Source organism: Hippocampus zosterae, chromosome 2 (genome assembly GCF_025434085.1).
Source record: "Hippocampus zosterae strain Florida chromosome 2, ASM2543408v3, whole genome shotgun sequence".
Lineage (NCBI taxonomy): Eukaryota > Metazoa > Chordata > Actinopteri > Syngnathiformes > Syngnathidae > Hippocampus > Hippocampus zosterae.
In genome coordinates, this window is record NC_067452.1 from 22,139,718 (window position 1) to 22,154,047 (window position 14,330).

Sequence of the window (14,330 nt, forward strand, 5' to 3'; positions counted from 1 at the left end):
GCAGTAAAAGCATGATATTTACCTGTGACGATGTGCTGCTTCCCGATGAAGGATGTCCAGTTATCTGGGGAGGGAAGCCCCTTGGGTCATGATAGACTGGAAAGGAAGCCACACCTCCGGTGTGAGACAGCTGCAGGCCGTGAGAGTGAGGAGACACCATGACAGGGCTAGATGTGTGAACTGCCCTGATTCGAGTTTCACCACTCGGTGAATGGATCAGCTGTCTTTCCCGTGCTTTGAAGGATTCTTTTTCTGAAAGTTCAGCGTTCTTTCTCACCGAGATGTTACTGGTTCCGTTCTCCGAGTTGTGTGGCAATCTTGTTTCCACAGTGGCTTGCTCTCCAAGCTGTTGATGTGCGAGCATGCTCGGGTACATGCCTCTGTACTGGTCCAGACTTAAGCTTGCATGGAGCCCTCCACGATCATTCTGAAGCAACGTGATATCTGATTGCATCTGTGGGATTGAGGTTCTGCTCAGGGCTTGGTTAAAAGGTCTGTGTTCCTCATCGGTTAGACTGCTGACACCGCCACCGGTAGACAATGACCCCTGGGGAGTTGAATGAGACTGCCTGATGACAATGGATTGAGACATGCCTGAGTGTTGTACTGGCCCTGGCAGAGGAGAGGACAGAGAGTTACTTCGCCTTCCGAAGCTGATTGCAGGCATTGGTGAGGCATTGATCCTTGGTTCACGTGTCACTGACTGGGTGACACTGTGAGGTTGGATGATGACAGAAGATTGCTCTGAGTGTGGATGGTGCACAGGGACATTGAAATGTGCTCTGGATGACACACCATGAGGCATGACAACTGAGGTTCCTACTGGGGAATTGCTAGGGGCACACACTTTGACAAGACGTGAAGGGGAGAGAACAGCCGATTGTGAGGACTGGGGGTCTTGTTTTGGTTGCAGAACTGAGCGATCAGTCAGCATGCCAGGACTGGAGCTTATGCGTGATCCAGATAGTGAGGGGTTGTGAGGGCTCTTGATAGGGCTGTGGTTAGCACGTTGTATTGAATTTTGGGGTGGGACCTCCGTTCCCAGTCTCTTACCGTGCTGCTTTATTACAGCTTGGTTGTACATTAAAACTTGAGGAGCAGAGACTGGCTCTTGAAACATCTTCACCACACTTGCCTGTGATGCCGTATGATATACAACTTCAGGTTTGTCACGTCCATGGCTATCCGGCTTGGTACTAGAAATGACAGGTTGAGCGTTATAAGATTTGTTGGTCAAGAGAACCCCTGTGCGTCCATAAGCAGATGGAGTTGAGGGTACTTTAGTGCTGGGAAACTGGGACAAAGGAATTATCGGGTCTTGCTTTATCTGAGATTTAGATATAACTTGCTGAAACTCTATGTCCCCAGTACTGGCTGGCGGAATTTGACTTATTTTAGCTCTCATTCTGTGGGGCCCTTCTGTTTTTTGACCGGAATAACTCAAAACGACAACACCCTCTGATGTATTTACTCGAAGACCAGGAATTGAACGTGAAGTGCTCTCGACAACAGAGCGTTCTCTAATTTCATCTTCAACGAAGTCAAGCCCTTGGTATCGATGACTTTCACTAGAATTTGCTTTGAATTTTGGTTTTGCCAAAGGACACATGCTTCTGTTGCTAAGGGAAATCCGTGGTGTCTCATCTGTATCGTATGGGATCGGAATGCGACTTATCACAGAGGTAGCAGGGGAAATTACAGTATGTTGGTTGTTCTCACCACTATTTTTGGGGGATTCTACCAGTGGTTTACATTTGTAATGTATAGACTGAGGGAGTGAAGACAATTTATCTTCTACATGCCTTGGGCCGGTGGCAACAGAGGTATTTTCATTTTCGGACATCTGGAAATGATCTGATGTAGTAGTTGTCACTGTAGTGCTGGGAATAGAATTGCTGTTTGATGCAGACACATATTTAGGTTCCATTAGGATTTTTCTTAAAGTACTGGAACTTGGATGCAGTTCAGAAGCCTTAGTATCGGGAGGCATTGGGGGATTGATTGAAGAGGAGCCAAGCGAAGTTGATGCTGGTACAGTAGAAGTTACCACTGTTACATGACATGGAGGGCTAACAAAAATTCTACTTTCTTCATTTCTCAGAGGCCAGTTCGGCAAAAGTTGAGCAGGTCGTAATAACGGTAGACCTGACTGCGATACAAGTGGTGGACGGGCAGGTGAAGGAGTAAAACTAGAGTGAGATGGCTCTGCTGCTTCTCGTTTGCCATTGGAGATGACTCTTGAATCTGAATGAAAAGCTGATTCTTTGGGTACTGGCTGTTCAACTTCAGGTTGCTCTGCCTCTTTGGGTGTGCCCAAAGTCGTAGAGCTTGGAACATCGCGCCTACAGGTAGCAACAGCAGTTACCACTGATCCCACTAAAGTGGTCCCAGTTGTAATAACTGGTGCTTTGGAATTTATGATTTCAGGATCCTCTGGGATTGATTCTGGCAGCTTGAAACGAGAGGGCTGTGGCCGCACTTCATCTTCATTCTTCTTATTTATGGCACACTTACGACCTCTTGACTTTTTCTGTGTTTTGGGTCGAACTTTACCCGTTTTCTTGGGTGTATTGGCAAGTGAGGAGTCCTCGGTAATCCTAGATTCTGCTATTAGACCCTTTGGACTCAAGATCAAAAGACCGTCATCTGAGTCTGCAGCACGAATAGTATTCACCACAGTGTTCACGGTTTCAGTTTCTATACCTTCTCTGGTGTTACCAGACAGCAACGAATTCGCAGTGGGAATAAGGGCACTGAAAGCTGGAGCAGCAGTGAATCCCTCCGCATCTGCACATGACTCTTCAGCTGTGATGGAATCAATAGCAGCTGCAAGTTCTGTTTCACTTGATGGGTTAGCTCGCTTTTCCTCTTCAACCTCAGTTTGTGACTGTGGCACTACGGCAGGTACTGTGGGCACTTGCCCCGAAGGTGGCTCCTTATACAGCCGAGGAGGTTGGTCCGTAAGTTTGGCTATATTTTCAACTGCCTGCTCTAGTTCCATTTGATGTGCGAGAAGAACAGCACCCGGATGCACAGGAAGGTCTGACTCAGATACAGCATCTTCAGTGTCTTTCACATCAAGTGCCTTTGATTCTTTGGGAAGGCATATTGATATCGATTCCTCAGACTTAACTAGAGTGTTGGTTTTTTTAATACTGACTGGAAATGACTCATGGTCATTATTTTCAGAACGGAGCAAACCTTTTACATCATCAACACTTACACGGATTTCAAGATTTCTCAAAGTGTGGGATTTATCTTCGGTGAACTGCTTGGTATTTCGTTTGAACCTTTGTTTTTTCATTTTGACAGTCTTTTCAGCCATTTCCCTCTTTGGGAGGGTTAAATCTGGGTTCTCAAAATCAGCCGATGTAAGTGCTGTGTCTTGTTCCTTTTTCTGCATTTGTGAGTTTGTGCCTGACAAATGTGCAGTTAGGTCTGAATCATCTTTGGGTTTTAGCTCTAATTCATCACAACTTCCCGTACCTGTTAATTCAACTAGAATTGTAGCGCCTTCAGACTGTTTGTCGAGGCGTCTTCCTTTTTTGTTAACCAGTGTTGATACGGTCAGTGGCATTTGCTGAACCTTTCTAGGAGAGCGCCATCCCTCAGGTGATTTCACAACTTCTGGTATGATTGGAGTATCTCCGATCTCTGTGTTGCCATCCGTTGTTTTCTGTATTTCCACTTTTCCTGTTAAAATATGGTGAACTCGTTTTATACCTCTTTTTGGTGGCCGCCCTCGTCTAGGATTAGTAGATGGAATTTGAACATCTTGCTGTACGAGTTCTTTATCTGTAGCACGTTTGCGCATTGTTCGTAATGGCTCCGCTGCCTCTTTGCCAGACTGCTCTCCCTCACGTATGGTGGCATAAACCGATCGGACGTTTCTTCGACGTGTTCTGCCATGAACCAACCCAGACTCAAGGTTTTGTTCAGAATTTGATGCCGGAATAGGGGACTTTGATGGAATTTTGCACTCCAATGACCCTTTCTGAGCTTCTGCTTGCGGAGATGAGCCCCTTTTGAGTTTCTCTCTATCAATACGTTCACTCTTTCGTGTCGCAGTTTTATCTTTAGCATTTTTGGTCGCCGGTGATGCACGTAATATGTTGTGTGGTTTTCCTCTCTTATTTTTAGGTGTTCTTTGGTTGGGTATTTGTTTACTTTCAACCTGTAGCTCTGGTATACATATTTCATGGACCATCTCTGGTCTCTTTGATTCCTCAGAATGGTGCGTTTTCTGAATTTGTGCCTTTGGGTCACATTGCTCTTTTGTCTTTGTATACTCAGAGCATGTAAACTCTGTATTCTTCTGTTCAAAACTAATCCCAGAACTCTCCTGTTTTGGAGGCTCATCTTCCACAGGATGATTGTGCTCCATTGGCAAATCATCACCAATCTCTGGTTCGGGCTGAATTACCTCTGTTTTTGCTTCTATTTCATTTTCTGCCTCTGAAAGTATGGGTGGTGGGCTCATATTTGGTTTAGGGCTTGTGGGTTTCAAGTCTTTCAAAAAAGGTGGCGAGGCAGCGATCTCAAGAACTGTCTCCACACTGTCTTCTTGATTAGATGACGCATGTGTCTCTATGGGAAGTGGTAAAATGCCTTTCCTTTCAGTAGATAGCATTTCTTTCAGGCATGGAACTGTTGGAGTACTAGGCATGGTCGAATGGGGGCAGACTGATTTTTCATCAACCTTCAAACGTGTGTTTGCCATTTTGTCAGACAGCACATCACGACCTGGCACATAATTATGTTTAATCTCCACCACAACTGAATGCATCTCTGCAACAAGTGGACAAATGTCCTTGTCTTTTTGCTGTTGTAACTCCAAAAAACGACTGTGGAATAGCACATTCGGCTGTGGTGGGATATCACCATCTTCACATTCTGTCTGAACTTCAGGATGACCTGGCAGAGCAAAATTCTTATCAACTCCTGTTTCACAATGTTGGTCTTTGCGTTCAAGGTGCTGCAAACGGCGAGAATCCTGTTCAAAGATTGAGCTACGAAGGAAGCGGGAGGCAAACAGTTCCCGGCGTTCTTGGTCCTGAGCCTTAAGTTCCTCTTTTTTGCTGTGCAGATTTTCAGCAGCACTCGTACGACTCTTCTTCTTCTTCATGTACCAAGAAGGAATTGGTCGGGGTGCTAGTTCCACCTTGTTTTTATCTGTGCGGCTGTGTGTAGATGGGAAGCGAGAGGGAAGAAAGGACCAATTGTCTTCTCGGGAAGAGTAAAGTGTCTTAGCTCTTTCGAGAAGTGCTTTTGTATCAGGGGTTATAGTTTTGTCTAGTGCGAATGAGTAAAATTTATTCTTTTCCAATGAACCACAAAGTTTTAGATCTGTCATCCTCTCATCATGTTCCCTGAGGATATAAGACAAGGAACTACTGGACTTGTGAGAGATTTGTTTTCTTTCTCCATCATCATCAGAATCGGACTGTACTTCTCCTGGTTCCAAATCCTGCCGTTGGCATTTACTAACACTTTCACTTTGGGAAGTCGGTTCCATTTTTGGCGTATCAGAGGAAACCCTTCCGAGCCAACTGGACATGAAGTCCTCATTGCCTCCAAGAAATGATGCCTTTAGCTTTTCCGACTCACTTTCAGGTGTTTGAAAATGTCTAGATTTCAGGACCATATTACTTTTCAATGACTGTGCATGTAGAAAGTGTTCTTTTGTCAGAGATGATTTTGTTTCCGTGTTTAAGTCTGAGATAGAAATCTGGGTAGTTTCCTCTTCCCTTCTTAGAGAAATTGGGACTGTTGAGGGTGTTGCATGGTGAAAAATACCCTCATTCAACTTGCGACAAGTTACAAAGTTTTGCTCTGTTTTTGAGTCGATATTATCCACTTTGTTTCTTTTACATAAAGAGAAGTCATCGGTGTTTATGTCCTGGTTTGGTTTTCTAATATCATGCAAGGCATACTCAATTCCAAAGTCTTGAGTTTCATCACGAGGTGTGTGATCACACTTGTCACTCTTCTCAACATCACATAGTTTGGCTTGCAAACATCGGCTCTGTTCAGTTGTGTGTTTTGTAAAGGTGTTTGTCTGGTCCAAGCACACAAACTGTTCCTCATTTTCAGAATCTCTACAATTCCTTCCACTTTGGTCCTTGTCACCCAAAACCCTCTTTTCTTTTATTTCATTAAAATCAAGGCTGCCATCACTGGATGTCTTTGTGAGACTGGAGCTATTTTCACTTTTTGAGTGCACTAATTTCATTTTCAGGAAGGGCGAGTGAAATGGTTCTGAAGAGTCAGCTGGCAGTCCATGCTGGGAGGGTAGCTGAAGCGCAAGGCTGGTGGAGTCGTTTTCAGAGTCTTGTCCGTCATTTGGACTATGAAGTGGAAATATCTGCGCAGATGTGTTCCTATTTTGTTCCCTTTTTTGCATCTTTTTTATGAAAACATTCTTATGAAAACCAGAGTCATTATTATTCCAAGATTTAGGAAGGACAGTTCTACCAAGGTCATCTTCACTAATTCTCTTCTGATGGTCATTGTGGCCAGAGTCTTCAAAACGCCGTTTTCTTGCAGCCAAGCGATCAAAATCTATTGAAACACCACTTTCAAAACCAATCTCACATTTTCCCAGTTTTTTGGGCTTCATTTTGATCTCTATGTCATTATGTTCCACTAAACGGTGCATGTTTTTATCTCTGGGTCCCTTTACATTTCCTTTTAATGACTCTGTGCGGAACAGAGGACTTCTTTGGTCAGCAGGAGGTGATACCAGTCTGGGACTGTCATTCTCGGTCCTCGATATTTGGTTTTCATGAGTAATCAGTTTTCCTTCTTCTTCTTTCACACGTGTTAACTGCACCACACAAGGCAGAAGATCTAACTTGCCTCGACTTGAGCTATCTTTTAGGATTTTACCAGCTTTAGTTTGAAGTGCAGACTCTGGGCTCATGTCTCTATCAGAGTCAGGCTCGACATCACATGTTAGATTGATTGGCGAGGATACTTTGAGCTTCTTAAGTCGCTGTCTCTCAATTTTATCCTTATCACCGCGGTCGTTACGTCCAGCCCGCTTCTCCTTTTCGACCAAATAGACCTTTTCAACCTCACAAACACCCTTCTCAACTTTGTTTATTTTATTATACCGTTCTATGCGAGTCTTCTCAACTTTTTCAAATCTGGGAGGGGAGAGTGAACTGCAACTACCACTTCTTTCAGAAGATGGGCAACATATTCGGCGGTCTGAGTCACTTGCTATCCTTTCAGAGATTGAAGGGGAGGCTATGGGGGTTGGAGCACGACGCGAGGCAACAAGAGCTGGGCTTTGGCTCCGCTCGATGGTTCTCCTCCCATGGTCACGCCCGCGATCGGTCTCGAAGCGCTCCCTCTCCCTCTCACGTTCTCGTTGCAAATAGCTGTATTTCCGAATATCCTGTTCGTAAGGATCGGCTCGGTATTCTCGATATTCCCGGGTGTCTTCATAGTACTGTGTTTCGTAGTAATCTCCTTGATAGGGATCCCAGTCAGCGTAGAACTCGCGACTTCTGCTTGTGTATTTACGGCGCGGATCTTCCGCATATGTTCCTGGTGTGCGTACGTTTTCATAATACGGTCTCTCCACTTGAAACTCATATTGAGAGCGTCGTTCATCCCTGCCGAGATAGGGCAGAAATATTTCAAATGGCAATACAAACTGTGGGTGGGTGGGGTAAGGATTGCCCTCATTTAAGTTGTGGTATCAATTCTAATTATTAAGTAAACAAACCTTCTTTCAGAAAGAATGTCATAAAAGTCTCTAATATCCTGCCCAGATGCTTGCATCGAACGATAAAAAGCCATCTGACTCTCCTGATTGGCAAAATCCACCTAAAAGAAAAAAGTAGAGAGTTTCAATGACTATTTCATGGGTAATGCAACATACTGGAGCAGGCTTACCTTGATTTTACTGCCCCCTATCTTCCATCCTTTTGTGTCTTTGACTGCGGCCTGAGCATATTCAATATTGTTGTACAAGATAAGGGCCATCCCTTTCATCCTGTCGAATACAACCTGCAGAGGACAAAGAAGACAAGCTTATCACATGCTAAAATGGCAAAGTATAATTATAAGTCCACCCACCTTGACAACATGTCCGTAGCGGCAGAAGTGTCGGGTCAGAAACTGTTCAGTTGTGTTTGATGCTAATCCATCCAGCCAAACACATGTTGTGGGCATACTCTTTCCAAAGCCCAGCTGAGAAAGACAATCTTTTAAAAAAAATATCTACATCCTAGACTTGTAGATTGACTTTCTGACGGTATTTTATTCTTACTTTAAGTCTATTATTTCCAAGGTATTCCCCATCCATCTTCTTTATGGCTTTGCAGACACTTGCAATGTCACAGTATTGCAGAAAAGCATATTGCGGGGCTCCGTTCACTTTCTTGATGTCAATATCCTTCATGGGCGTTACGAAATAAAAAGAACCCGTTAGTAAGCAATATATTGTCAAACGTCGTCCAAGGTTCAAGTTGTTTAAAAAAAATACATACGACAATCTCTCCAAAGCGTTGGAAGATGCTGAGAAGATCATGATATGTGGTGGTCTTCTCCAAGTTCCCAATGAACAATGTCCGAGTAGCCTTCGGATGAAACTCATCTATCCTTTCATCCAAGGGCCGGAACTCATTTTCACTTTCAGTCTCTGAGAAGGTTTATTTCTTGTTAGTTGAGGAATTTCGTCAATAAATCGCAAACAAAACTCCGCAACATACCAGGACCGTTCCAAGCAGTGACATCAATTTGCATTCCAAAAAAAAGCTTCCCCTTTGACGCTCCAAGCGCTTTCTCTTGGTCTTCTTGCTGCCGGAAAAAGACAAGTCCATAGCGCTCCTCTGAAGCTCCATGAATTTGTACAGACGTGACTTTTCCGTGTTTTTTAAACTCATGAAACAAACCGTCTTTTAGACTTGTATCTGTAGTGAACACAAAGTGTATCTTACAGCATGTGCACTGAAAAAAAAAAACAGGCCTTTTTTTCCCACTTGGGCTGACAAGTAACTTACCCGTCGAGCGTACAGGAAGATTTTGGACCTTGATGCCGAAGCTTTTACGTGGTTCCTCCTTGTCACGGGATGATAAAGGAAGTGCTGATGGTGCTGGAACAGCAGCTGACTGCACGGAGCGAGCCGGGGACTCATCACTTGAACTACTGCTTGAATCACTGAGGCAAAAACAATACATCATCGGAACTAGCCTTGCTGAATTGTCACGTCCTATTTTCATGCAAAATCTAACAGCTAATTACTAACAGTAACTGTGTACTTTGTTTTCCCACTGAACTAGTGACATCATATCAATTCAAATACATTTTAGAGGACGGCTCAACAAATACATGAACCTAAACAGTTGTTGTTGTTGTTGCACTTGGGTCCTCTATAGTTGTCTAACATCGTGCCTTCAAAATATTGCCAATCTATCAAAACAAACCAAGAAGAGGGCCTTTCCACTGTGTCCAGGACTGTGAACCCGACCCCCCCCTAACAAAACAACGAAAACAAAGACATACAGGCATATGGACATGCAATTCACTTGCTAACATTACGGGGGCTGTTTTTACATTGCTTGGAGTTAAGAAATTAAATTCCTTCATTTTTTTCCAACATATTATTTCTTTAGTAATTATTTGAAATGAGCACGTTGGTTTTAGATGTCCTGGTTCCAACATATTATTTCTTTAGTAATTATTTGAAATGAGCACGTTGGTTTTAGATGTCCTGGACCATTCATTGTTTGTGCATCAAACAATGAATACTTATTGTCTGACAAAAACCATGACGTGTTCTTTATAAAGTGGGGAAAAAAACTCAGCGAATGACAAATTTTTTGTCGCTTCATCCATTTCTTCACAATGTTAATTTGTTCATATGGCATGGCCACTGTACTTCCACTCTCAAACGACTTTTTATGTAACTCAAAAGTGCCAGATATAGTGTGGGATTTTTCTTGGTTTAAGTACTGTACAGTGATTGTACAATGTATGCAAGTGGGCATCTTGAATGGACCCAGTCTGCTGCACTGCAAGACAGTAAATCTGAACTATTTCTCCCAGCCAATTAGTGAAGTGAAATTAGGTAATAATACTTTTCAAAGATGTATGTTTCCAAATATTTCAAATGAAAAACGTGAAAAGAATGATTTCCCTCATATCATACTTCCATCAAAGCTCATTTTTCAATACACATTTAAGGGACCTTTTTAATATACATATTTATGGCTGGTCTAGCTCAAATAAACATTCAAATTAACTTTGCATTATAACTACTGAAAAATGCTGTACATAATTCTAGCTCCGGACTCCCTGTGTGGAGTTTGCATGTTCTCCCCGGGCCTGCGTGGGTTTTCTCCGGGTACTCCGGTTTCCTCCCACATTCCAAAAACATGCATGGCGGGCTGATTGAACACACCAACTTGTCCCTAGGTGTGAGTGTGAGTGCGCATGGTTGTTCGTCTCTGTGTGCCCTGCGATTGGCTGGCAACCGGTTCAGGGTGTCCCCCGCCTACTGCCCGAAGACGGCTGGGATAGGCTTCAGCACCCTCCGTGACTCTAGTGAGGATTAAGCAGTTCGGAAAATGGATGGATGTCTAGTGGTGAGTAAAAACACAAATACAAGCGTCTCACATTTACGGATCACACAAAGCTCAAACAGACTGAGATAGCTTCTTTCCCAGAGCAAGAATAAACAACTCAAAATAAGAACCATCTTAATCATCAACCAGACATGCACAAATTCCTGATCTTCTTTCCAATAAATGTTCAAGCTCTGTGTATATCAATAATACTGATATACACGTGAGAAAATGTTGGTACTTCTGTGAATATCATCCTTTCCCATAAGACGCAATAACTGAGCAGTGCTTATGACTCTCATCCATTAGTTTATTGTTTTTATGCAGATGTGCATTTATGCATTGTGCAAATCACATTTTTTGTTTGTTCTTATTTTATTTCATTTTGTTGCATGAGCAGAAAATATGTTTTTTTATATCGACACCAAGGTGCAGCAACCTCAAATTTTGTTGTATGCATGACAATAAAGAGATGCTCATTCTGATTTGTCCACCGCTGCCTCCCAAGGTGAAATTCTAGATGGAAGAGCGCGTGTGTTAAAAATCATGGCTGCCTGATTTTGCTCAAACGATCCCCATGCCAGCCTCTTTCACTGCTCTTTTTCCCTGCCCTCCCTTTCTCCTTCTGTGCTCAGACACTCCCGGAAGTGCTACTGACTGACGGAGCCTGGCCGGTGGGAGTGGGCAGGCAGCCAGCACTGGCTAGAAATTTCCAGTTTCAACTGGATCACACGCAAGGGAGTTGGGGCGGGGTGGGGGGGTTCTCATTACCACAGAGGTACGCAGTAAGAAAAGGGTAGAACAGCCATCTCCTGAAAATACCCAAATAGCACGACTTCATCTGACCAAAGGTGTCGCTCTAACCCATTTACAATGTCTGTAGAGGACCGTGCAATTCACACCAGAAAATGTGCCTGCATCTGAACAACTAGGTGTGTGTTTTGGCCTATGGCAGCTCCTTGCAAGTGCTGTCACTGTGTATTTGTGTGTTCGACTGTTTTGACTGTCCTGTTCAATAAACGGCTGAAATTGCACCGGTGAATGAGGCTCGCATTGTTTTACTACTTCATTTCATTACACCTGCAGCATATGTATGCCACCCCCCGCCCCCCCAGCTCATAACTAAAAATTCCAGTCAAGTCCCAAGATAAATAAATAGATGGAAAATTAAATAAATAAAAAATCCAAAAGTTGGGAATCGTACGTCAAAGTAGGTAAGACAGTACAAATTTGGCCTAGTGTATGGATTTGAACTCTCAGGACCAACTGCATTAGGACTTGATGAAATTATCGTTATTAGTGTTAAAATGGCTTTAAGTATGTTTCACCATAGAACTGGAGTAGCTGCCCCATCATCACTGTGAATCTACATCCAGCGGTCAAGTCAAGTCAACAGTATTTATAAAGCACTTTCAAACAGCCATCGCTGCACACAAAGTGCTGTACATGGAGCAATTTAACATGCACAATAAACAGTAAGACAAATCGGTAATAAAGGCGGTAGAAAGCACCAAACAGTAAAACCAAGAACAAATCTAAGTCATGCTGAGTCGAAAGCCAAAAAATACAAGTTGTATAAAAAATACAAGTGATTAACCAATCCTTTCTTGCTTTCCCGGCTTGTCGGGAGCAACCGTGAGAATGCTTGGCGCTGTGAGCTGCGGCTGAATAGCTTGCATGGATAAGCACTATCCTTCCATGGTGCAGAGCCGCTCATTGGAGATACTAACCCTTGCCCCAATGGTGGCAAATAAACAGCATGTTTTGCTATCACTGAGCATGCGACACACCAAACAAGAAAAAAGAAGATGGTGAAGCCACACGCTCCGCTAAGATATCCTGAAATGTAGTCGTGAACACCAGAATAAAGTGCTAAGATAGAACAGTAGTCTGACTGGAACTACAGTCAAACCTCGGTTTTCGTCTATAATCCGTTCCAGAGGTCTGTTCAAAAACCGTAATTGTTCAAAAACCTGAAACCATGCTCTTCTTAAAATAAAAATGTTTATTGAACACATCAGCTCACTATGGAAAGCACCACGAGGAAGCGTCACATCCTTGTCTACCCGAAGAAGCGTCACTTCCTCGGGTAAGGAAGGCGAGAGGAGTCAAATGGTGCATTCAAGTGGGCTCAGTTTGTTCGAGAACCGAAACTTGTTTGTCATCCGAGGCATAAAAAAAACGAAATTTTTGGTCGAAAACCGAATTAGTTGAGAAACGAGATGATCGAAAACCGAGGTTTGACTGTCCTTAACAGCAGAGAGCAATTAATTGTGAACATTAAAAAGCAAATCAATTATTAAGTGTCTACAGGGGAAATATTACAACAGCTACACAGTAACCACATAACTAGCCCGATAACCAGAAATGAATTTGTATGTTGTTAGCATATACAGTGTACACATCAGCCAGAATTTATTGCCAGATACCGGTCCCAACCCAAACATCAGCTAGTTCCTCACCATAATAAATTACAAGTTGTCAAACCAAAGAAGACTCGGAACAAAGCAAAAAGGTTCTTCATTTTCTTATCGGCTAGTTGTCCATTTTTACACTTGTGTCTTTCAAGTGCGTTGCAGTGAACACACAAGCAAATTAAGCAAGGTGGAGGCTTCAGGGCAGCTCCTAACTTCAGCGGCAATCATAGTCTCAACTCTTCAGTTGCCAAATCAAGAGTTTCATTTCAGCCATTTTTCTCATCAAAGCGCACCTGAGCTTCCAACAAGCACAATCAAGACCCCCAAGTTTATTTGGTAAACTATCTTGTCGTCGAAAACACACACCATTGGCCATTGAAAAAGCACAACCACGAACACCTAGTGCAGCGCTAAAAAACTGAAAAGAAACATAAAAACCTCTCACCTGCCACTTGTGCTGCTGCTGGTGCTGCTGACCGAGTCTGAACTTGAGGAGCGGCTGCGAGAGCCCGAGACACTGTGTGAGCGTGGATGCCGACTAGCATGGCTTGCCAGCCTCTGGGGAGAAGGATTTTGCGAATGCGCCAAGAGAGGAGAGCGGCTGCGACTGTCTTGAAATGACCGCTCGCTACGCCGTGCCCTGTCTTCTCTGTAAAGGTCCCTGTGAACTACACTGGCCAAAGTAAAAGCCTCCCTGGTCCGAGATTCATAACGAGGCTCTGGTGTCCCAAAGCGACATGGACTCCTGCTGTGGGAGCGGTAGAAGCTAACCCCGCTGGTAGCAGAGCCCCCACTTGCCCCTGTGGCAGCCGCTACCGCTCCACTTGTTCCGGTATGGCCAGCAACAGCATTAACAATACTGCCGACTCCAGCGGACAGGGTTGTATTGCTTCCAATGGATGTACCGGAACCATTCCCAGATGCGCTGAGAGTTCTCTCTCTCGAATAATAATCTGTGTCATAGTGCCGTTGGCGTTCAAAGCTGCTTCCTTGACGCTCGTGGTGGCCATAAGCACCGTGGTCATACTGCCGCTCACGACTTTCAGCACTCCTAACAAAGACAAAAACAAGAGGGGGAGAGAAATCAGCAAAATGCGATCTTTGTCAAAGAGGACCAACCTTTTTTAAATCATTTGTCTGAGAAACCTGGCACAACGCTTTCTGAGATCATCTGTTTGTTGTGTTGCACAATCTGAGGTTAGTCACCATGAAAATACAGACACAATGGAGATAATATATCGTTATTGCTAACCAATTTCAACTGTACCTAATACCAACTGTAAGAAATGTGTGAAGGACCATTGAACAAATTTCAGTTCTGGCCAAACCTAAAAT

General features: G+C 43.6%; 2 protein-coding genes across 8 annotated transcripts in view; one reads left to right on the plus strand and one right to left on the minus strand.

Annotated features, from left to right (window-relative positions):
* The window catches only part of LOC127596313 (uncharacterized), a 747,551-nt gene that overhangs the window by 728,004 nt on the left and 5,217 nt on the right, over positions 1–14,330 (plus strand). The gene's annotated exons all lie outside the window — the stretch shown is intronic.
* The window catches only part of spen (spen family transcriptional repressor), a 29,252-nt gene that overhangs the window by 4,426 nt on the left and 10,496 nt on the right, over positions 1–14,330 (minus strand). For 3 of the 5 annotated variants that reach the window (XM_052058570.1, XM_052058571.1, XM_052058572.1), the window contains 9 exons: positions 13,441–14,046; positions 9,015–9,172; positions 8,724–8,924; positions 8,502–8,653; positions 8,282–8,407; positions 8,089–8,202; positions 7,906–8,019; positions 7,736–7,836; positions 23–7,622 (listed from right to left, as the gene is read on the minus strand). In XM_052058570.1, the coding sequence (XP_051914530.1) occupies positions 23–7,622; positions 7,736–7,836; positions 7,906–8,019; positions 8,089–8,202; positions 8,282–8,407; positions 8,502–8,653; positions 8,724–8,924; positions 9,015–9,172; positions 13,441–14,046 (9,172 nt within the window). Of the gene's footprint in view, positions 1–22; positions 7,623–7,735; positions 7,837–7,905; positions 8,020–8,088; positions 8,203–8,281; positions 8,408–8,501; positions 8,654–8,723; positions 8,925–9,014; positions 9,173–13,440; positions 14,047–14,330 lie in introns of those variants that run through there. The other 2 variants (XM_052058573.1, XM_052058574.1) reach the window with 2 other exon arrangements.